Source organism: Panulirus ornatus, chromosome 23 (assembly GCF_036320965.1).
Source record: "Panulirus ornatus isolate Po-2019 chromosome 23, ASM3632096v1, whole genome shotgun sequence".
NCBI classification, from domain to species: Eukaryota; Metazoa; Arthropoda; class Malacostraca; order Decapoda; family Palinuridae; genus Panulirus; species Panulirus ornatus.
Window position 1 is genome coordinate 16168444 of NC_092246.1, and position 25527 is coordinate 16193970.

Genomic DNA, 25527 nt, shown 5'->3' on the forward strand with positions numbered 1-25527 from the left:
GTTCTATTTTTCATCTTTCTTAGCTCTCTCAGTGCTAAAGGTCTTGAATTTATCCTCCAAAGTAGTACTGATAACAATAATAAACTGACACTAACAGTGTTGCCTTTCGATTATCCTAAAACTCTCCTCCATTTTGTAAGGTAAAGCTATACTTTTTACAGTAAAACTTAGCCACACTTGATTACCTCCCCAGTCTTAGCCACTATCTCTTAAAAAAATCTAAAGAAAATAAAGGCTCAGTAAAAGAATTTGATTGAGTGAAGTTGTCAGCTCTCTGGTTTGAAACTGGGAAGCTTCCATTCTTTATCTTTACCTTTACTCACAGAATCTGGGACACTCAAACTTACTGTCAAATACATATATCATTCAGGGTCCCTTTCACATTCTACTTGCATATATATATTTTTCTTTTTTTTTCTTTCGTACTATTCGCCATTTCCCGCGATAGCGAGGTAGCGTTAAGAACAGAGGACTGGGCCTTCGAGGGAATATCCTCACCTGGCCCCCTTCTCTGTTCCTTCTTTTTTGGAAAATTGAAAAAAACGAGAGGGGAGGATTTCCAGCCACCCGCTCCCTCCCCATTTAGTCGCCTTCTACGACACGCAGGGAATACATGGGAAGTATTCTTTCTCCCCTATCCCCAGGGATATATATATATATATATATATATATATTTTTTTTTTTTTTTTTTCAAACTATTCGCCATTTCCCGCATCAGCAAGGTAGAGTTAAGAACAGAGGACTGGGCCTCTGAGGGAACATCCTCACCTGGCCCCCTTCTCTGTTCCATTTTTTGGAAAATTAAAAAAAAAAAAAACGAGGGGAGGATTTCCAGCCCCCCGCTCCCTCCCCTTTTGTTCGCCTTCTACGACACCCAGGGAATACGTGGGAAGTATTCTTTCTCCTCTATCCCCAGGGATATCTCTCTCTCTCTCTCTCTCTCTCTCTCTCTCTCTCTCTCTCTCTCTCTCTCTCTCTCTCTCAAGCTTTAGGCCTTCCAAAATCTTGGAAAAACAGTTGCTGTCTGTTTTTTGTGTGTATGAACATAGCAAGCTTTAAGTGTAAGCTGTTAGTTTTCAGAAAAATTTTTTGTACCTTTACCATGGAAGAATTAAACATACTAGTAGTTAGGCACACTCAGAGTGTGCAGAGACCCAGTGCAGCTTTCTTTACTGTTCAACCATGGCATTGTGTGAGAAGTGAAGGGTGGCCTCAAGAAACCCACTTTTAAAGAGGTCAGTAATATCTAGTGGCTTGCTGGATAGACTTGGGTGGAATTAGCCACAGGAGCTTAACTTATGAAATGTAGGACTAATATTTCTAACAACTTTTTTTACACTAATTTTCTTAGTATTATTTACTTCAGTGGTCAAAACTGAAGCCAAGTTGGTTCATGTTCAGTGCTTTTGTATATTCAGTAACACCGTTCAGTGGGAGTCCCGATGAACCTCTGTTTCTTGACCAGTAATTGAAGACACAAATGCAGAGGATTGAGAGTTACATGGATGTCATGTACATTTTGGTATTGTTATGTTCATATCCCTTTGCCTATATCCTTGTACCACTCTGTTTGCTTGTTAAGTACAGAAAATTCGTTTTTGTTCAGAAGTATTTCATTCGTCAGACAAGATATTCTTCAACTGCAACTCAGCTGTAAGCAGTGCTTAATTGTTATTTAGGGAGACTACAATTATTTCTTTTGGTATTCTGAGGGCTTGCTTTTGGTGAGAGGTTGTTGGAGGTTGATGTGCACTTTTTATTAGTTAGGGCAATCCAGTTTTCCAGCTGAATAAATCTAAAAGCATCCTATCAAAGAAAAGAAATGATTATAACCTATTATGTATATTTCAGAATCTTGGGAAGGTATACAAAAAAGGAGTGGAGGGAGGGCAAAATCTTTGTAAGAAAGAGAAGAAAACAAAGGATTTTGTTGCTTTGAAAAGTGTGTCCTTAGGAGTGAAATATGGACAAGTGTTTGGCCTTTTGGGTCCCAATGGAGCTGGCAAAACCACCTGTCTTCGCATCATTACAGCAGAAGAGGGTCCTACAAAGGGAAGAGTAAGTTGGAAGATCTTTCTGAATTTTTGTTGTCTTTTATGTTTGATTAGTCATGCAATAAAGAAAAGTGCAAGAAAAGAAGATTTTATAAAGTTTAGAGAAGTAAAGATATTAATGGCAATGCTGTACAGACATCCTTAATTTACTTGATAATAATGCTCTTGAAGATGGTAGGATAGATCAAAAATGCTTAAAGCAGACAATGTGAATAGTGGAGATTATAGGATTCCTTTATTAATAAGAGCATCATATATTATGCTAGGCATGTACAGAGCATCAGATTGGGGAAGAGCAGTGTGGTTTCAGAAGTGGTAGAGGATGTGTGGATCAGATGTTTGCTTTGAAGAATGTATGTGAGAAATACTTAGAAAAGCAAATGGATTTGTATGTAGCATTTATGGATCTGGAGAAGGCATATGATAGAGTTGATAGAGATGCTCTGTGGAAGGTATTAAGAATATATGGTGTGGGAGGCAAGTTGTTAGAAGCAGTGAAAAGTTTTTATCGATGATGTAAGGCATGTGTACGTGTAGGAAGAGAGGAAAGTGATTGGTTCTCAGTGAATGTAGGTTTGCGGCAGGGGGGTGTGATGTCTCCATGGTTGTTTAATTTGTTTATGGATGGGGTTGTTAGGGAGGTAAATGCAAGAGTTTTGGAAAGAGGGGCAAGTATGAAGTCTGTTGGGGATGAGAGAGCTTGGGAAGTGAGTCAGTTGTTGTTCGCTGATGCTACAGCGCTGGTGGCTGATTCATGTGAGAAACTGCAGAAGCTGGTGACTGAGTTTGGTAAAGTGTGTGAAAGAAGAAAGTTAAGAGTAAATGTGAATAAGAGCAAGGTTATTAGGTACAGTAGGGTTGAGGGTCAAGTCAATTGGGAGGTAAGTTTGAATGGAGAAAAACTGGAGGAAGTGAAGTGTTTTAGATATCTGGGAGTGGATCTGGCAGCGGATGGAACCATGGAAGCGGAAGTGGATCACAGGGTGGGGGAGGGGGCAAAAATTCTGGGAGCCTTGAAGAATGTGTGGAAGTCGAGAACATTATCTCGGAAAGCAAAAATGGGTATGTTTGAAGGAATAGTGGTTCCAACAATGTTGTATGGTTGCGAGGCGTGGGCTATGGATAGAGTTGTGCGCAGGAGGATGGATGTGCTGGAAATGAGATGTTTGAGGACAATATGGGGTGTGAGGTGGTTTGATCGAGTAAGTAAGGTAAGGGTAAGAGAGATGTGTGGAAATAAAAAGAGCGTGGTTGAGAGAGCAGAAGAGGGTGTTTTGAAATGGTTTGGGCACATGGAGAGAATGAGTGAGGAAAGATTGACCAAGAGGATATATGTGTCGGAGGTGGAGGGAACGAGGAGAAGTGGGAGACCAAATTGGAGGTGGAAAGATGGAGTGAAAAAGATTTTGTGTGATCGGGGCCTGAACATGCAGGAGGGTGAAAGGAGGGCAAGGAATAGAGTGAATTGGATCGATGTGGTATACCGGGGTTGACTTGCTGTCAGTGGATTGAATCAGGGCATGTGAAGCGTCTGGGGTAAACCATGGAAAGCTGTGTAGGTATGTATATTTGCGTGTGTGGACGTATGTATATACATGTGTATGGGGGTGGGTTGGGCCATTTCTTTCGTCTGTTTCCTTGCGCTACCTCGCAAACGCGGGAGACAGCGGAAAAAAAAAAACTACACTATACATATATCAAGAAATATGAAATACTAAATGCACATATAGGAACCTCTTGACTTTCAAGTATTTGATTTACGCCATTTTTAGAATGATGAACATGGTTCATTCACTCTTTCTGATTTACACTGGCTTAAGTTTGGAATAACACGGTCATCATTGGGCTGGTAGCACAATGTTTTGGCACTACCATCATGGTTCTAGAAGTTTACTCTTACTCAATTTGATAAGGATGACACAGACACAGAATGGTGCTCAAAGGTGGCTTGAAATGTCTTAGCTGGCTTTAGGTGCAATAAAGAAATCCACCTTGAGAAGACAATGAAGACTAAACAGACAACACTAGATTCTTTTTTGAAGAAAAAGGACACTAATAAGGAGGTCCTGCCATCAACATCTAGTGATGCAATAACTGAACTAACTTGGCCATCACCACCACGTTCCACAACTGCATTGTCTGACCCAGAAAACCCCTTTCTCCAGTAACCTCTCCACTCACTTCCTTACTCTCCATCACCACCACCAAGAATTCAGGAACAGCAGTGAATGTAAAAGTTGAAATTGTTTGTTTTTCTGTTATAGTTAAAAGAATTCATTGAACAGTGTGCATTAAAGAATTTTCTATTTCCTGGTGCTTGCACACTGTAGTTTTTCTCTAGTATAATATTGATACGAAACTCCCTAACTTCCTTCTTTTACACCACTTGATAAGTGCTTTTTTGAGTTATGCAACCATTTTCAAAAATGTCACTATTGCATAAATAGAGAGGTCCCTGTACTGTACAATGAATTCTAGTAAATGAAAACAGAAAATAAACTTCAGCTCCTAAATTGCTTGCTGATGCAGATGGACAAGGAGAAGTTCAGTGAAGGAGAGAATAAGGAAAGGTTTTGTAAGAAGGCAAATATTGAGGAAAAACAATAGAATGAATGGTAACATGTTGAAAGGGACAAATGGGGAAGTGGTAACATGTAGAAATGAGGTGAAGAGATTGAGTGAGTAGTTTGAGGGATTGTTGAATGTGTTTGGCGATACTGTAGCAAGTATGGAATGTTTTGGACGAGAAGATATGTAAAGTGAAAGAGTCAAAGCAAGTAGTTTGGTGAAAAGAGAAGTGCTGAAAGCCTTGTGTAAGATGAAGTGTGCCAAAGAGGCTGGAGTGGATAGGATTGCAATTGATTGTCTTAAGGTGTTTTTCTTCTTATTCTTTAATTATGAATACCTTTTATATCCTTCAGGTAAAAATCTGTGGTGAAGAGGTGTTGTCCAGCCTGTCAAATATATTTGAGACAATGGGATATTGCCCTCAGCATGATGCACTGTGGAAGAACATTACTGTTGCTGAACACATAGAATGCTATGCAGAAGTACGAGGAGTTCGTAAAGATCAAGTGAAACTGTAAGATTTTAAGCATTCTTTTACAGGTTTATGGGAATTCAATGAAAAGAATGTTTTATTGATTTGTTAACCCTTAAGATTTGGAGCCTTACCAGAATTTATGTAAACATTACTAGTCAGGTATTTTCTTCAGTGCTTGATGCATGGGTGGATGCCTTTATGTGAAGAGTTCTGATAATGTTTTACATGGATAAAAACAAGTGCAGAGCATCAGATTGAGGAAGAGCAGTGTGGTTTCAGAAGTGGTAGAGGATGTGTGGATCAGGTGTTTGCTTTGAAGAATGTATGTGAGAAATACTTAGAAAAGCAAATGGATTTGTATGTAGCATTTATGGATCTGGAGAAGGCATATGATAGAGTTGATAGAGATGCTCTGTGGAAGGTATTAAGAATATATGGTGTGGGAGGCAAGTTGTTAGAAGCTGTGAAAAGTTTTCATCGAGGATGTAAGGCATGTGTATGTGTAGGAAGAGAGGAAAGTGATGTGTACGTGTAGGAAGAGAGGAAAGTGATTGGTTCGCAGTGAATGTAGGTTTGCGGCAGGGGTGTGTGATGTCTCCATGGTTGTTTGATTTGTTTATGGATGGGGTTGTTAGGGAGGTAAATGCAAGAGTTTTGGAAAGAGGGGCAAGAATGCAGTCTGTTGTGGATGAGAGAGCTTGGGAAGTGAGTCAGTTGTTGTTCGTTGATGATACAGCGCTGGTGGCTGATTCATGTGAGAAACTGCAGAAGATGGTGACTGAGTTTGGTAAAGTGTGTGAAAGAAGAAAGTTGAGAGTAAATGTGAATAAGAGCAAGGTTATTAGGTACATAAGGGTTGAGGGTCAAGTCATTTGGGAGGTAAGTTTGAATGGAGAAAAAGTGGAGGAAGTGAAGTGTTTTAGATATCTGGGAGTGGATTTGGCAGCAAATGGAACCATGGAAGCGGAAGTGAATCATAGGGTGAGGGAGGGGGCGAAACTTCTGGGAGTGTTAAAGAATGTGTGGAAGTCGAGAACATTATCTCGGAAAGCAAAAATGGGGATGTTTGAAGGAATAGTGGTTCCACCAATGTTGTATGGTTGCGAGGCGTGGGCTATGGATAGAGTTGTGCGGAGGAGGGTGGATGTGCTGGAAATGAGATGTTTGAGGACAATATGTGGTGTGAGTTGGTTTGATCGAGTAAGTAATAATAGAGTAAGAGAGACGTGTGGTAATAAAAAGAGTGTGGTTGAGAGAGCAGAAGAGGATGCTTTGAAATGGTTTGGTCACATGGAAAGAATGAGCGAGGAAAGATTGACCAAGAGGATATATGTGTCAGAGGTAGAGGGAACGAGGAGAAGTGGGAGACCAAATTGGAGGTGGAAAGATGGAGTGAAAAAGATTTTGAGTGATCAGGGCCTGAACATGCAGGAGGATGAAAGGCATGCAAGGAATAGAGTGAATTGGAACGATGTGGTATACCGGGGTCGACATGCTGTCAGTGGATTGAACCAGGGCATGTGAAGCGTCTGGGGTAAACCATGGAAAGTTTTGTGGGGCCTGGATGTGGAAAGGGAGCTGTGGTTTTGGTGCATTATTACATGACAGCTATAGAGTGAGTGTGAACGAATGTGGCCTTTGTTGTCTTTTCTAGCGCTACCTGACACACATGAGGGGGGAGGAGGTTGTTATTTCATGTGTGGCGAGGTGGCGATGGGTATGAATAAGGGCAGACAGTATGAATTATGTACATGTATATATATATATATATATATATATATATATATATATATATATATATATATATATATATATATATTTTTTTTTTTTTTTTTTTTTTTATACTTTGTCGCTGTCTCCCGCGTTTGCGAGGTAGCGGAAGGAAACAGACGAAAGAAATGGCCCAACCCCCCCCATACACATGTACATACACACGTCCACACACACAAATATACATACCTACACAGCTTTCCATGGTTTACCCCGGACGCTTCACATGCCTTGATTCAATCCACTGACAGCACGTCAACCCCTGTATACCACATCGCTCCAATTCACTCTATTCCTTGCCCTCCTTTCACCCTCCTGCATGTTCAGGCCCCGATCACACAAAATCTTTTTCACTCCATCTTTCCACCTCCAATTTGGTCTCCCTCTTCTCCTCGTTCCCTCCACCTCCGACACATATATCCTCTTGGTCAATCTTTCCTCACTCATTCTCTCCATGTGCCCAAACCACTTTAAAACACCCTCTTCTGCTCTCTCAACCACGCTCTTTTTATTTCCACACATCTCTCTTACCCTTACGTTACTTACTCGATCAAACCATCTCACACCACACATTGTCCTCAAACATCTCATTTCCAGCACATCCATCCTCCTGCGCACAACTCTATCCATAGCCCACGCCTCGCAACCATACAACATTGTTGGAACCACTATTCCTTCAAACATACCCATTTTTGCTTTCCGGGATAATGTTCTCGACTTCCACACATTTTTCAAGGCTCCCAAAATTTTCGCCCCCTCCCCCACCCTATGATCCACTTCCGCTTCCATGGTTCCATCCGCTGCCAGATCCACTCCCAGATATCTAAAACACTTCACTTCCTCCAGTTTTTCACCATTCAAACTCACCTCCCAATTGACTTGACCCTCAACCCTACTGTACCTAATAACCTTGCTCTTATTCACATTTACTCTTAACTTTCTTCTTCCACACATATATATATATATATATATATATATATATATATATATATATATATATATATATATATATATATATATATACACATACCTATACATCTCAACGTATACATATATATATATACACACACAGACATATATATATATATATATATATATATATATATATATATATATATATTATCCCTGGGGATAGGGGAGAAAGAATACTTCCCACGTATTCCCTGCGTGTCGTAGAAGGCGACTAAAAGGGGAGGCAGCGGGTGGCTGGAAATCCTCCCCCTTTCTTGTTTTTTTTTTTTTAATTTTCCAAAAGAAGGAACAGAGAAGGGGGTCAGGTGAGGATATTCCCTCTAAGGCCCAGTTCTCTGTTCTTAACGCTACCTCGCTAACGCGGGAAATGGCAAATAGTATGAAAAAAAAAATATATATATATATATATATATATATATATATATATATATATATATATATATATATATATATATATATATATATCTTTCATACTATTCGCCATTTCCCGCATTACCGAGGTAGCACTAAGAACAAAGGACTGGGCCTTTTAGGGAATATCCTCACCTGGCCACCTTCTCTGTTCCTTCTTATGGAAAATTAGAAAAAAAAAAGAGAGGAGAGGATTTCCAGGCCCCCGCTCCCTCACCTTTTAGTCGCCTTCTACGACACACAGGAAATACATGGGAAGTATTCTTTCTCCCCTATATATATATATATATATATATATATTTTATATTTTTTTATTATACTTTGTCGCTGTCTCCCGCGTTTGCGAGGTAGCGCAAGGAAACAGACGAAAGAAATGGCCCAACCCACCCCCATACACATGTATATACATACGTCCACACACGCAAATATACATACCTACACAGCTTTCCATGGTTTACCCCAGACGCTTCACATGCCTTGATTCAATCCACTGACAGCACGTCAACCCCGGTATACCACATCGCTCCAATTCACTCTATTCCTTGCCCTCCTTTCACCCTCCTGCATGTTCAGGCCCCGATCACACAAAATCTTTTTCACTCCATCTTTCCACCTCCAATTTGGTCTCCCTCTTCTCCTCGTTCCCTCCACCTCCGACACATATATCCTCTTGGTCAATCTTTCCTCACTCATTCTCTCCATGTGCCCAAACCACTTCAAAACACCCTCTTCTGCTCTCTCAACCACGCTCTTTTTATTTCCACACATCTCTCTTACCCTTACGTTACTCACTCGATCAAACCACCTCACACCACACATTGTCCTCAAACATCTCATTTCCAGCACATCCATCCTCCTGCGCACAACTCTATCCATAGCCCACGCCTCGCAACCATACAACATTGTTGGAACCACTATTCCTTCAAACATACCCATTTTTGCTTTCCGAGATAATGTTCTCGACTTCCACACATTCTTCAAGGCCCCCAGAATTTTCGCCCCCTCCCCCACCCTATGATCCACTTCCGCTTCCATGGTTCCATCCGCTGCCAGATCCACTCCCAGATATCTAAAACACTTCACTTCCTCCAGTTTTTCTCCATTCAAACTCACCTCCCAATCGACTTGACCCTCAACCCTACTGTACCTAATAACCTTGCTCTTATTCACATTTACTCTTAACTTTCTTCTTCCACACACTTTACCAAACTCAGTCACCAGCTTCTGCAGTTTCTCACATGAATCAGCCACCAGCGCTGTATCATCAGCGAACAACAACTGACTCACTTCCCAAGCTCTCTCATCCCCAACAGACTTCATACTTGCCCCTCTTTCCAAAACTCTTGCATTTACCTCCCTAACAACCCCATCCATAAACAAATTAAACAACCATGGAGACATCACACACCCCTGCCGCAAACCTACATTCACTGAGAGTAAGTGAGCTTGGGAAGGAGACCTGTGTGAGGAAGTACCAGGAGAGACTGAGTACAGAATGGAAAAAGGTGAGAACAATGAAAGTAAGGGGAGTGGGGGAGGAATGGGATGTATTTAGGGAATCAGTGATGGATTGCGCAAAAGATGCTTGTGGCATGAGAAGAGTGGGAGGTGGGTTGATTAGAAAGGGTAGTGAGTGGTGGGATGAAGAAGTAAGAGTATTAGTGAAAGAGAAGAGAGAGGCATTTGGACGATTTTTGCAGGGAAAAAATGCAATTGAGTGGGAGATGTATAAAAGAAAGAGACAGGAGGTCAAGAGAAAGGGGCAAGAGGTGAAAAAAAGGGCAAATGAGAGTTGGGGTGAGAGAGTATCATTAAATTTTAGGGAGAATAAAAAGATGTTCTGGAAGGAGGTAAATAAAGTGCGTAAGACAAGGGAGCAAATGGGAACTTCAGTGAAGGGCGCAAATGGGGAGGTGATAACAAGTAGTGGTGATGTGAGAAGGAGATGGAGTGAGTATTTTGAAGGTTTGTTGAATGTGTTCGATGATAGAGTGGCAGATATAGGGTGTTTTGGTCGAGGTGGTGTGCAAAGTGAGAGGGTTAGGGAAAATGATTTGGTAAACAGAGAAGAGGTAGTGAAAGCTTTGCGGAAGATGAAAGCCGGCAAGGCAGCAGGTTTGGATGGTATTGCAGTGGAATTTATTAAAAAAGGGGGTGACTGTATTGTTGACTGGTTGGTAAGGTTATTTAATGTATGTATGACTCATGGTGAGGTGCCTGAGGATTGGCGGAATGCGTGCATAGTGCCATTGTACAAAGGCAAAGGGGATAAGAGTGAGTGCTCAAATTACAGAGGTATAAGTTTGTTGAGTATTCCTGGTAAATTATATGGGAGGGTATTGATTGAGAGGGTGAAGGCATGTACAGAGCATCAGATTGGGGAAGAGCAGTGTGGTTTCAGAAGTGGTAGAGGATGTGTGGATCAGGTGTTTGCTTTGAAGAATGTATGTGAGAAATACTTAGAAAAGCAAATGGATTTGTATGTAGCATTTATGGATCTGGAGAAGGCATATGATAGAGTTGATAGAGATGCTCTGTGGAAGGTATTAAGAATATATGGTGTGGGTGGAAAGTTGTTAGAAGCAGTGAAAAGTTTTTATCGAGGATGTAAGGCATGTGTACGTGTAGGAAGAGAGAAAAGTGATTGGTTCTCAGTGAATGTAGGTTGGCGGCAGGGGTGTGTGATGTCTCCATGGTTGAGGGTCAAGTCAATTGGGAGGTGAGTTTGAATGGAGAAAAACTGGAGGAAGTGAAGTGTTTTAGATATCTGGGAGTGGATCTGGCAGCGGATGGAACCATGGAAGCGGAAGTGGATCATAGGGTGGGGGAGGGGGCGAAAATTCTGGGGGCCTTGAAGAATGTGTGGAAGTCGAGAACATTATCTCGGAAAGCAAAAATGGGTATGTTTGAAGGAATAGTGGTTCCAACAATGTTGTATGGTTGCGAGGCGTGGGCTATGGATAGAGTTGTGCGCAGGAGGATGGATGTGCTGGAAATGAGATGTTTGAGGACAATGTGTGGTGTGAGGTGGTTTGATCGAGTGTGTAACGTAAGGGTAAGAGAGATGTGTGGAAATAAAAAGAGCGTGGTTGAGAGAGCAGAAGAGGGTGTTTTGAAGTGGTTTGGGCACATGGAGAGGATGAGTGAGGAAAGATTGACCAAGAGGATATATGTGTCGGAGGTGGAGGGAACAAGGAGAAGAGGGAGACCAAATTGGAGGTGGAAAGATGGAGTGAAAAAGATTTTGTGTGATCGGGGCCTGAACATGCAGGAGGGTGAAAGGAGGGCAAGGAATAGAGTGAATTGGAGCGATGTGGTATACCTGGGTTGACGTGCTGTCAGTGGATTGAATCAAGGCATGTGAAGCGTCTGGGGTAAGCCATGGAAAGCTGTGTAGGTATGTATATTTGCGTGTGTGGTCGTATGTATATACATGTGTATGGGGGGGTTGGGCCATTTCTTTCGTCTGTTTCCTTGCGCTACCTCGCAAACGCGGGAGACAGCGACAAAGTATAAAAAAAAAAAAAAGATATATATATATATATATATATATATATATATGTCTGTGTGTGTATATATATATATATGTATACGTTGAGATGTATAGGTATGTATATTTGCGTGTGTGGACGTGTATGTATATACATGTGTATGTGGGTGGGTTGGGCCATTCTTTTGTCTGTTTCCTTGCGCTTCCTCGCTAACGCGGGAGACAGCGACAAAGCAAAATAAATAAATAAATAAATAAATAAAAAACAAGTGATGAAAGAAACAGAATTGGTAATGAAAAAAAAGGGATCTTGAAGTTTTTAAAAGTAATTCTTTTCCACATGAAAAGAGACCGGGTTATAGTGATGGGTGATTTGAATGCAAAGATGAGTAATGTGGCAGTTGAGGGAATAATTGGTATACATGGGGTGTTCAGTGTTGTAAATGGAAATGGTGAATAGCTTTTAGATTTATGTGCTGGAAAAAGGACTGGTGATTTGGAATACCTGGTTTAGAAAGAGAGATATACATAAGTATACGTATGTAAGTAGGAGAGATGGCCAGAGAGCGTTATTGGATTACGTGTTAATTGACAGGCGCGCGAAAGAGAGACTTTTGGATGTTAATGTGCTGAGAGGTGCAACTGGAGGGATGTCTGATCATTATCTTGTGGAGACTAAGGTGAAGATTTGTATGGGTTTTCAGAAAAGAAGAGTGAATGTTGGGGTGAAGAGGGTAGTGAGAGTAAGTGAGCTTGGGAAGGAGACTTGTGTGAGGAAGTACCAGGAGAGACTGAGTACAGAATGGAAAAAGGTGAGAACAATGGAAGTAAGGGGAGTGGGGGAGAAATGGGATGTATTTAGGGAATCAGTGATGGATTGCACAAAAGATGCTTGTGGCACGAGAAGAGTGGGAGGTGGGTTGATTAGAAAGGGTCGTGAGTGGTGGGATGAAGAAGTAAGATTATTAGTGAAAGAGAAGAGAGAGGCATTTTGACGATTTTTGCAGGGAAAAAATGCAATTGAGTGGGAGATGTATAAAAGAAAGAGACAGGAGGTTAGGAGAAAGGTGCAAGAGGTGAAAAAGAGGGCAAATGAGAGTTGGGGTGAGAGAGTATCATAAATTTTAGGGAAAATAAAAAGATGATCTGGAAGGAGGTAAATAAAGTGCGTAAGACAAGGGAGCAAATGGGTACTTCAGTGAAGGGCAGAAATGGGGAGGTGATAACAAGTAGTGGTGATGTGAGAAAGAGATGGAGTGAGTATTTTGAAGGTTTGTTGAATGTGTTTGATGATAGAGTGGCAGATATAGGGTGTTTTGGTCGAGGTGGTGTGCAAAGTGAGAGGGTTAGGGAAAATGATTTGGTAAACAGAGAAGAGGTAGTAAAAGCTTTGCGGAAGATGAAAGCCGGCAAGGCAGCAGGTTTGGATGGTATTGCAGTGGAATTTATTAAAAAAGGGGGGTGACTGTATTATTGACTGGTTGGTAAGGTTATTTAATGTATGTATGACTCAAGTATGAAGTCTGTTGGGGATGAGAGAGCTTGGGAAGTGAGTCAGTTGTTGTTCGCGGATGATACAGCGCTGGTGGCTGATTCATGTGAGAAACTGCAGAAGCTGGTGACTGAGTTTGGTAAAGTGTGTGAAAGAAGAAAGCTGAGAGTAAATGTGAATAAGATCAAGGTTATTAGGTACAGTAGGGTTGAGAGTCAAGTCAATTGGGAGGTGAGTTTGAATGGAGAAAAACTGGAGGAAGTGAAGTGTTTTAGATATCTGGGAGTGGATCTGGCAGCGGATGGAACCATGGAAGCGGAAGTGGATCATAGGGTGGGGGAGGGGGCGAAAATTCTGGGAGCCTTGAAGAATGTGTGGAAGTCGAGAACATTATCTCGGAAAGCAAAAATGGGTATGTTTGAAGGAATAGTGGTTCCAACAATGTTGTATGGTTGCGAGGCGTGGGCTATGGATAGAGTTGTGCGCAGGAGGATGGATGTGCTGGAAATGAGATGTTTGAGGACAATGTGTGGTGTGAGGTGGTTTGATCGAGTAAGTAACGTAAGGGTAAGAGAGATGTGTGGAAATAAAAAGAGCGTGGTTGAGAGAGCAGAAGAGGGTGTTTTGAAATGGTTTGGGCACATGGAGAGAATGAGTGAGGAAAGATTGACCAAGAGGATATATGTGTCGGAGGTGGAGGGAACGAGGAGAAGAGGGAGACCAAATTGGAGGTGGAAAGATGGAGTGAAAAAGATTTTGTGTGATCGGGGCCTGAACATGCAGGAGGGTGAAAGGAGGGCAAGGAATAGAGTGAATTGGAGCGATGTGGTATACAGGGGTTGACGTGCTGTCAGTGGATTGAATCAGGGCATGTGAAGCGTCTGGGGTAAACCATGGAAAGCTTTGTAGGTATGTATATTTTGCGTGTGTGGTCGTATGTATATACATGTGTATGTATATACATGTGTATACATGTGTAGGGGGTGACTGTATTGTTGACTGGTTGGTAAGGTTATTTAATGTATGTATGACTCATGGTGAGGTGCCTGAGGATTGGCGGAATGCGTGCATAGTGCCATTGTACAAAGGCAGAGGGGATAAGAGTGAGTGCTCAAATTTCAGAGGTATAAGTTTGTTGAGGTAAGGTAAGTTTGAATGGAGAAAAACTGGAGGAAGTAAAGTGTTTTAGATATCTGGGAGTGGATCTGGCAGCGGATGGAACCACGGAAGCGGAAGTGGGTCATAGGGTGGGGGAGGGGGCGAAAATTCTGGGAGCTTTGAAGAATGTGTGGAAGTCGAGAACATTATCTCGGAAAGCAAAAATGGGTATGTTTGAAGGAATAGTGGTTCCAACAATGTTGTATGGTTGCGAGGCATGGGCTATGGATAGAGTTGTGCGCAGGAGGGTGGATGTGCTGGAAATGAGATGTTTGAGGACAATGTGTGGTGTGAGGTGGTTTGATTGAGTAAGTAACGTAAGGGTAAGAGAGATGTGTGGAAATAAAAAGAGTGTGGTTGAGAGAGCAGAAGAGTGTGGTTGAGAGAGCAGAAGAGGGTGTTTTGAAATGGTTTGGGCAGATGGAGAGAATGAGTGAGGCAAGATTGACCAAGAGGATATATGTGTTGGAGGTGGAGGGAACGAGGAGAAGTGGGAGACCAAATTGGAGGTGGAAAGATGGAGTGAAAAAGATTTTGTGTGATCGGGGCCTGAACATGCAGGAGGGTGAAAGGAGGGCAAGGAATAGAGTGAATTGGATCGATATGGTATACCGGGGTTGACATGCTGTCAGTGGATTGAATCAGGGCATGTGAAGCATCTGGGGTAAACCATGGAAAGCTGTGTAGGTATGTATATTTGCGTGTGTGAACGTGTATGTATATACATGTGTATGGGGTTGGGTTGGGCCATTTCTTTCGTCTGTTTCCTTGCGTTACCTCGCAAACGCGGGAGACAGCGACAAAGCAAAAAAAAAAAAAATGAAAAGAGGGATGTAATTATGAGAGTTGAGATCTTGAAGTGAAAACACCCTAGAGGAATGTGTGTGGAAGAGAAGAATGAGCTTTGGGTTGTATGATTTGCTGTTTTCTAATTACTGAATTTAGCCTTTACTGTCCTTGATTCACTATACTCTATATAGGAAACTTGGGTTTTCATTAGTACATTGTAGTTTTACATAAAGCAGTGTCTCAGGGTCAAAAGAAGAAGGGAATTAGAAAATTTGAATATTCTTACTAAGAGAGCGTTTGGTGGAAATATTTGACAGTAAGAAAATGGAGAAAGATATTTGGATGTTCAGAGGTGCACAGGAGAAAAAGTTAACGTATTCACATGTGGACAAGCTAAGCCATGGATATAACAAAATTGAGTTTGGAATAATGGGTCACAATTGATATATGTGGATATTTTGGATAGGCATGAACATAGTAAACAGCAAAATGGATTTAAAAATGGAGTGATAAAGGAGAGGTAAAGTGGTTAGTGATGAAATCATTTTATCGTGAGATCTATGATCAACTTAAATTGAAACCCCTGGTTATATCCATTTCACTACATTTTTATTATTTCAAAATGCCTATTAGGAAGTCATATTAGATAATAAGCTTTGATTTTCAATGTGACATTGTTTACAGACCTCAACAATATTAGTCTTATTTTGGTTATCTAAAGACTAGAATGTTATGCATCTATATTTTCACAGTCCCTTTGAAACGATTGTAATAACCATGGTAATGCCTGATTAATAAACTTGATTTTGATTTATACACATATATCTTCCTACTAATCTACTTGGATTGATCATTTTTATGTAAGAATGATTCATTACTTTCTTATGGTAGAAATTGCCCTCTTTTGTGATTGTGCATTTTCACATAAATTCTCTTTTGATGAACAATGCAGACTTCATCCTACTTCTGATAAAAGTCAGATTTTAGCTTCCACTTATGGTAATGTGAACTGATAGTAATGTTCTTTTGCCTTTCATAAGTGATAGACTAATACCAAGACTAATACCACCCTGCACATATCAAAAGCAAACTGCTACACAAGGAAGCCCACTGATTTGCTGTCATGGATTGAGCACAGTGGTATTGAGTATTCTTTTAATTGATTTGGCCAGTGATGGTTAATATGATCATGACCCAGCATTTGAGTCATACAGATCTGTAACCCTCTGGAAATGAAAATTTATCTGAATATATGGATGAATGCCATGATTAAAGATTTAATGCATTTGTGAATTTACAGTTTGGTTGATACCTATGTGAAAGGCCTTGAAATTGAGGAACATAAAAAGAAAATGAGTAAGGATTGCTCTGGAGGCACCAAACGCAAATTGAGCTACATAATTAGTATGATAGGTAAGCACCATGTACTTCAGATTGTACAGGAAAGGACTCCACATAAAGATATTTTGAAAGATGTGTGGTTTACTCTTTCAAGGGTAAAATTTTTTGCTAATCATCTCATTTCCTCAAAGCTAAGGGAACTCTTTTATATTGATACTGCTAAAGGGTTTGCATGCAGGTAAGGTCATCAAAACACCACTTGAAAACACAAAGCATTGTGGATACAGGCATACTGTAGCCTGGTCCTTTGGGACAATTGACTCTAATGAGGACTTATTGATTTTCATAATTTTTTGTTATTGAAATTTATTCATGAAGATATGCAGTTGTACCTAGATGCTCTTGTGAAAGGATGGAGTGAAAAAGATTTAAACAATCAAGGCTTGAACATACAGGAGGGTGAAAGGCATGCAAGGAATAGAGTGGATTGGAGGGATGTGGTATACCAGGGTTGACATGCTGTCAATGGACAACCTAGGCATGTGCAGTGTGTGGGGTAAACCATGGAAAGGTCTGTGGGGCCTAGGTGTGGAAAAGGAGCTATGGTTTCAGTGCATTACACATTGAGTGTGAGAAAATGTGGCCTTTTTTCTTTTCCTTGTGCTACCTGTCTGTGTGTGTTTGGATGGATGGGTGGGTGGGGGCTATTTTCTGTGTGGTGGGGTAGCAACGGGAATGGATGAAGGCTGCAAGTATGAATATATACATGTGTATATATGTGTGTGTCTGTGTATGTTGATAAGTATATGTGCATGTATAGGCATTTATGTATGTGTATATGAGAAGAAAGGTGGGAGTAAATGTTAATAAGAGCAAGGTTATTAGGTTCAGTAGGGTTGAGGGACAAGTTAATTGGGAGTTAAGTTTGAATGGAGAAAAACTGGAAGTGAAGTGTTTTTGATATCTGGGAGTGGATCTAGCAGCAGATGGAACCATGGAAGCAGAAGGGAGTCATAGGTTAGGGAGGGGGCAAAGGTTCTGGGAGCACTGAAGAATGTGTGGAAGGCAAGAACGTTATCTCGTAGAGCAGAAATGAGTATGTTTGAAGGAATAGTGGTTCCAACAATGCTATATGGTTGTGAGGCATGGGCGATAGATAGGGTAGCGCAGGGGAGGGTGGATGTGTTGGAAATGAAATGTTTGAGGACAATATGTGGTGGTAGATGGCGGATGCAACCATGGAAGCGGAAGTGGATCATAGGGTGGGGAAGGGGGCAAAAATCCTGGGAGCCTTGAAGAATGTGTGGAAGTCGAGAACATTATCTCGGAAAGCAAAAATGGGTATGTTTGAAGGAATAGTGGTTCCAACAATGTTGTATGGTTGCGAGGCATGGGCTATGGATAGAGTTGTGTGCAGGAGGGTGGATGTGCTGGAAATGAGATGTTTGAGGACAATGTGTGGTGTGAGGTGGTTTGATCGAGTAAGTAACGTAAAGGTAAGAGAGATGTGTGGAAATAAAAAGAGCGTGGTTGAGAGAGCAGAAGAGGGTGTTTTGAAATGGTTTGGGCACATGGAGAGAATGAGTGAGGAAAGATTGACCAAGAGGATATATGTGTCGGAGGTGGAGGGAACGAGGAGAAGTGGGAGACCAAATTGGAGGTGGAAAGATGGAGTGAAAAAGATTTTGTGTGATTGGGGCCTGAACATGCAGGAGGGTGAAAGGAGGGCAAGGAATAGAGTGAATTGGATCGATGTGGTATACCGGGGTTGACGTGCTGTCAGTGGATTGAATCAGGGCATGTGAAGTGTCTGGGGTAAACCATGGAAAGCTGTGTAGGTATGTATATTTGCGTGTGTGGACGTGTATGTATATACATGTGTATGGGGGTGGGTTGGGCCATTTCTTTTGTCTGTTTCCTTGCGCTACCTCGCAAACGCGGGAGACAGCAGAAAAAAAAAAAAGATGGTTTGATCGAGTAAGTAATGAAAGGGTAAGAGAGATGTGTAGTAATAAAAAGAGTGTGGTTGAGAGAGCAGAAGAGGGTGTATTGAAATGGTTTGGTCACATGGAGAGAATGAGTGTGGAAAGATTGACAGAGGATATATGTGTCAGGTGGAGGGAATGAGGAGAAGTGGGAGACCAAATTGGAGGTAGAAGGATGGAGTGAAAAAGATTTTGAGCGATCGGGGCTTGAACATATAGGAGTATACATATATATACACACACAGACATATACATATATACACATGTACATAATTCATACTGTCTGCTCTTATTCATTCCTGTCGCCACCCCGCCACACATGAAATGGCATGGCAGCCCCCTCCCCCCCACATGTGCGCGAGGTAGCGCTAGGAGAAGACAACAAAGGCCACATTCGTTCACACTCAGTCTCTAGCTGTCATGTATCATGCACCGAAACCACAGCTCCCTTTCCACATCCAGGCCCCACAAAACTTTCCATGGTTTACCCCAGACGTTTCACATGCCCTGGTTCAGTCCATTGACAGCACGTCAACCCTGGTAAACCACATCATTCCAATTCACTCTATTCCTTGCACACCTCTCACCCTTCTGTATGTTCAGACCCCGATTGCTCAAAATCTTTTTAACTCCATCCTTCCATCTCCAGTTTGGTCTCCCGCTTCTTCTTCCCTCCACCTTTGACACATATATTCTCTTTGTCAATCTGTCCTCACATATTCTCTCCATATGTCCAAACCTTTTCAGTACACCATCTTCTGCTCTCTCAATCACACTCTTTTTATTTCCACATGTCTCACTTACCCTTTCATTACTTACTCGGTCAAACCACCTCACATCACATATTGTCCTCATACATTTCATTTCCAACACATCCACCCTTCTCCATACAACCCTGTCTATAGCTCCTGCCTCACAACCATATAAAATTGTTGGAACTACTATTCCTTGAGACACTCATTTTTGCTCTCCCAGACAGCATTCTCTCCTTCCACACATTCTTCATTGCTCCCAGAACCTTCACTCCCTCCCCCACCTTATGACTCACTTCCGCTTCCATGGTTCCATCTGCTGCTAAGCTCACTCCCAGATATCTGAAACACTTCACTTCCTCCAATTTTTCTCCATTCAAACTTACATCCCAGTAACTTGTCCCTCAACCCCACTTCCTCCAATTTTTCTCCATTCAAACTTACATCCCAGTAACTTGTCCCTCAACCCCACTGAACCCAATAATCTTGCTCCTATTCACATTTATTTTCAACTTTCTCCTTTCACACACTTTTCCAAACTCAGTCACCAACTTCTGTAGTTTCTCTCATGAATCAGCCACTGAAGCTTTATCATCAGCGAACAAAAACTGACTCGCTTCCTAGGCCCCATCATCCCCAGCAGACTGCATACTTGCCCCTCTCCAAAACTCTTGCATTTACCTCCCTAACCAACCCATCCATATACAAATTAAACAACCATGTGGACATCACACACCCCTGCCACAGACCAACCTTCACTGGGAACCAATCACTCTCCTCTTTTCCTACTCGTGCGCATGCCTTGCATCCTTGGTAAAAACTTTTCACTTACCTCCCACACCATATACTCTTAAAATCTTCCACAAATCATCTCTATCTACCCAGATCCATAAATACTACATACAAATCCATCTGCTTTTCTAAGTATTTCGCACATACATTTTTCAAAGCAAAGACCTGATCCACACATCCTCTGCCACTTCTGAAACTACACTACTCTTCCCCAATCTGATGCTCTGTACATGCCTTCACCCTCTTAATCATTACCCTCCCATATAATTTCCCAGGATTACTCTTGTAACAAACTTATGCCTCTGTAGTTTGAACACTCACCTATTTTATTTTATTCACATTTTATCATACATAATTGCAGTTTCCCGCATCAGCGAGGTAACGCCAGGAAACAGATGAAGAATGGCCCATCATCTCATATACACATATATGTACATTAATGCCCACATACACAGACATTACACACATGCACATGTACATACATATTCATACTTGCTTGCCTTCATCCATTCCTGTTGCTACCCCGCCCCACAAGCAAAACAGCATTGCTGTCCCCTGCTTCAGCGAGGTAGCGCCAGGAAACAGACGAAGAATGGCCCATCCACTCATATACACACATATATATATAAATGCCCATATATGCACATATACATACATATACATACACACACACACGTATATATGCATGTACATATTCATACGTGCCTTCATCCATTCCTTGCGCTACCCCACCCCACAGGAAACAGCATCGCAACCCCCACTTCAGTGAGGTAGCACCAGGAAAACAGACAAAAATGGCCACATTTATTAACACTCAGTGTCTAGCTGTCATGTGTGATGTATGTCACCAGTGCAGCATCATTAGCAAACAGTAAGTAACTCTCCTTCCAGGCCCCCTACCCTTTGCAGCTTATGGATTTGCGTTCCACCCCAAAAACCTCATCCTAAAAAAAAAAAAAATCCAGCATCACACACCCTTGCTGCAGACCCATCTTTACCCAGAACAACTTGCCCCCTTTTCTGCCTACTGTAAACATGCCTTTCTGAGAGATTATAAAGATAAGGCTTTAAAACTCCTTTTAACACATTCTTTAAATGATACCGTATGTTCATTGCTAAGGAGCAACCTTTTGCATTATTGGAGTTGCCACTTTTTAAGCAAATGGCAACCATTGTGCCACAGGATAATTCTTGAGGTAACTGTTTTTGTTTTTATGTATGCCTTATCCTCTTTAATGAGGAAGTTTTCAAATCTTTTTCCTCCATATTGATATGCTGTCAAAGCTCATGGGACATGCCAACCTGAGAGAGAAATGTAAATTTTGAAGGCTAAAAGAATTGTTTTTCTCTGGGCATTGTTCTATGAGCAAGTTTTCATCTTTGCTGTTTTCTGCCCTGCATTCCCCTCTCTTAAGAAAAGCTTTTCTCTGCAATGACAGTAACCAATACTGGGATGAATTCCATGTTCCAAGAACTGTGAGTTTACTAGCATAATAGCTAGTGGGAAAATGACTTCACTGCTAAGAGTGTGTTGCTGGTTGGCAAAATGGTAGACCTGGACCAAGCAGTGTACTGCAGCTTACAAATATCTGGTTAGCAAATGGTGAGAGGCAGGACGTTAGAGGTTTCTAACCCTAGGGATCCAAGATATTTTCTTGATGGTAGCATGACACTGCCCCATGGAGAAACAGTTTATCAAACTTCAGAACTAACAAATTTTTTCACTGTAGAAAGTGTTGAGGATTAGGTTAATGGTTATGGTAGTGTGCTTTGCATAGCATCATTGTGAGGCTTATTGCACAACAGTTGCCTTGAAGTATTGCACAAGGTGAAAGATTTGATAGTCATATTCAAGGATAGATTTGACACATTGTATACATGAGCATTGTTGTATGTATTGTCAGTTGTGGTTAGTGTCACTTGGATGCTTTGATTAAAATTAACCTCTATTGTTTTATTGAATGTTATCATAATTGTCACTTGGTGCAGACTTTCAGAAGAGTAGTTCTGACAGGTTTGATAACAAAAAACTTAGAAAGGAGAGGGAAAGTTTTAAACTGTTGACTCCAACTCAGGTAGTTAACCCCAGTTGGTAACTGAATAGTTATCTTTTGTATTCAAACTTGAAAGGGCATATTTGTTTAATAGGTCATTAGGAAAACATCAGTTAAAGAGAAAAGGAGGTACTTATGCAAAGAAAAACATAAATTAAACAATTATTATTGAATAGGACAAATTTCTAAGGAGATATTAGTAAGGTGGAATTATCCCAGTGTAAATATTAGATGTTATAGCGACCAATCCTGAGTCATTCATTTATAATTAGGCCAAGCATTAAAAATGAACCTTGCACCTTGAGTTGGGCAATGACCTTATGATATTGCTATTATGAACACCAGTATTATGAACTGTTTTCCAAACAGAATTAATAAGCTCTTTTCTCATGCCTTCTATCTCTTAATTTCTAGGTAGTCCACAGGTAGTGCTCTTGGATGAGCCATCAACTGGAATGGACCCCAAATCCAAACGCTTTTTGTGGAACTCAATTCTTGCATCATTTAAGGTAAGTTTTTGTTTCACTTTGTAATCAGTATCTTTTGGAGGATGGATAGTTGTGGTTTTAAGATAATTAGTTAAAGGTTTGATGGTGAAGAGAAGAGGCAGCCATGGACAGTTAGATTACAGAGATGAGGTGAGGGAGTAGTTTGTGCATAACAGAGTCAATATTAGAGCTGAGATCATAAAGATCGCAGGAATGGATAGAGAAGGAGGTAGGTCCACGAGCAGTGATGTTAAGAGATGAGGCATGTACCACTAAAAATAAAGGAAAATAATAGTTGATGATAATCAAGCAAGTTCCGAGAACTGTTCAGCCATCTTTAACCATCAGTGTAGTTCTGATTCACTTTAGGGGAGACATTGCTTGGATGTACTTCTATGTATTTTGTATGCATTATATTAGAAAAGTGTGGTTTAGAGTGAAGAGTTGTGTGAGTTATGTAATCTCAAGAGTTGTATGTGATATTGGGAAAGAGCATGTGTTTTAGGATTGAGTTCCTGCAACCCACATATTCATGTGGCAGAAAATGCCATATGTTTTTTCAATGATATAGCTTTCACAACTCAAACTTCCCCTGTCATCTGACATGATCATTGTATAGGTAGCTTTCCAGCTAATTAAGCCACTTAGTTTCCTCTAGTTCAGCTGTAGATGATTCTGTATTTATTTGTGTTTATGGGTGGATGGGCCATTCTTCGTCTGTTTCCTGGCGCTACCTTACTGACACAGGACACAGCAATTAAGCATAATGATAGCAATAATAGTGATAATCCCTGGGGATAGGGGAGAAAGAATGCTTCCCACGCATCCCTCACGTGTCGTAGAAGGCGACTAAAGGGGACGGGAGCGGGGGGCTAGAAACCCTCCCCTCCTTGTATTTTAACTTTCTAAAAGGGGAAACAGAAGAAGGAGTCACGCAGGGAGTGCTCATCCTCCTCGAAGGCTCAGATTGTGTAGTCTAAATGTGTGTGGATGTAACCAAGATGAGAAAAAAGGAGAGATAGGTAGTATGTTTGAAGAAAGGAACCTGGATGTTTTGGCTCTGAATGAAACGAAGCTCAAGGGTAAAGGGGAAGAGTGGTTTGGGAATGTCTGGGGAGTAAAGTCAGGGGTTAGTGAGAGGACAAGAGCAAGGGAAGGAGTAGCACTACTCCTGAAACAAGAGTGGTGGGAGTATGTGATAGAGGGTAAGAAAGTAACTCTAGATTGGTATGGGTTAAACTGAAAGTGGATGGAGAGAGATGGGTGATTATTGGTGCTTATGCACCTGGGCATGAGAAGAAAGATCATGAGAGGCAAGTGTTTTGGGAGCAGCTGAATGAGTGTGTTAGTAGTTTTGATGCACAAGACCAGGTTATAGTGGTGGGTGATTTGAATGCAAAAGTGAGTAATGTGGCAGTTGAGGGAATAATTAGTATACATGGGGTGTTCAGTGTTGCAAATGGAAATGGTGAAGAGCTTGAAGATTTATGTGCTGAAAAAGGACTGGTGATTAGGAATACCTGGTTTAAAAAGAAGAGATATACATAAAGATACGTATGTAAGTAGGAGAGATGGCCAGAGAGCGTTATTGGATTACGTGTTAATTGATAGGTGTGCAAAAGAGAGACTTTTGGATGTTAATGTGCTGAGAGGTGCAAGTGGAGGGATGTCTGATCATTAACTTGTGGAGGCGAAGGTGAAGATTTGTAGAGGTTTTCAGAAAAGAAGGGAGAATGTTGGGGTGAAGAGAGTGGGGAGAGTAAGTGAGCTTGGGAAGGAGACTTGTGTGAGGAAGTACCAGGAGAGACTGAGTACAGAATGGAAAAAGGTGAGAACAAAGGAGGGAGGAATGGGATGTATTTAGGGAAGCAGTGATAGCTTGCGCAAAAGATTCTTGTGGCATGAGAAGTGTGGGAGGTGGGCAGATTAGAAAGGGTAGTGAATGGTGGGATGAAGAAGTAAGATTATTAGTGAAAGAGAAGAGAGAGACATTTGGACGATTTTTGCAGGGAAATAATGCAAATAAGTGGGAGATGTATAAAAGAAAGAGGCAGGAGGTCAAGAGAAAGGTGCAAGAGGTGAAAAAGAAGTCAAATGAGAGTTGGGGTGAGAGAGTATCATTAAATTTTAGGGAGAATAAAAAGACGTTTTGGAAGGAGGTAAATAAAGTGTGTAAGACAAGGGAACAAATGGGAACCTCAGTGAAGGGGGCTAATGTGGAGGTGATAACAAGTAGTGGTGATGTGAGAAGGAGATGGAGTGAGTATTTTGAAGGTTTGTTGAATGTGTTTGATGATAGAGTGGCAGATATAGGGTGTTTTGGCCGAGGTGGTGTGCAAAGTGAGAGGGTTAGGGAAAATTATTTGGTAAACAGAGAAGAGGTAGTAAAAGCTTTGTGGAAGATGTAAACTTGCAAGGTAGCAGGGTTGGATGGTATTGCTGTGGAATTTATTAAAAAAGGGGGGTGACTGTATTGTTGACTGGTTGGTAAGGTTATTTAATGTATGTATGATTCATGGTGAGGTGCCTGAGGATTGGCGGAATGCCTGCATCGTGCCATTATATAAAGGCAAAGGGGATAAGAGTGAGTGCTCAAATTCACCTCCCTAACCACCCCATCCATAAACAAATTAAACAACCATGGAGACATCACACACCCCTGCCGCAAACCTACATTCACTGAGAACCAATCACTTTCCTCTCTTCCTACACATACACATGCCTTACATCCTCAATAAAAACTTTTCACTGCTTCTAACAACTTGCCTCCCACACCATGTATTCTTAATACCTTCCACAGAACATCTCTATCAACTCTATCATATGCCTTCTCCAGATCCATAAATGCTACATACAAATCCATTTGCTTTTCTAAGTATTTCTCACATACATTCTTCAAAGCAAACATCTGATCCATACATCCTCTACCACTTCTG

The 25527-nt window shown here is 41.3% G+C and overlaps 1 protein-coding gene across 1 annotated transcript in view; it reads left to right on the forward strand.

Annotated features, from left to right (window-relative positions):
* Positions 1-25527, forward strand: part of LOC139756954 (cholesterol transporter ABCA5-like) — a 239602-nt gene that overhangs the window by 189205 nt on the left and 24870 nt on the right. Inside the window, exons 25-28 of the mRNA XM_071676898.1 lie at positions 1852-2058; positions 4976-5136; positions 16480-16592; positions 22518-22612. Coding sequence (XP_071532999.1) covers positions 1852-2058; positions 4976-5136; positions 16480-16592; positions 22518-22612 — 576 coding nt within the window. The remainder of the gene's footprint in view (positions 1-1851; positions 2059-4975; positions 5137-16479; positions 16593-22517; positions 22613-25527) is intronic.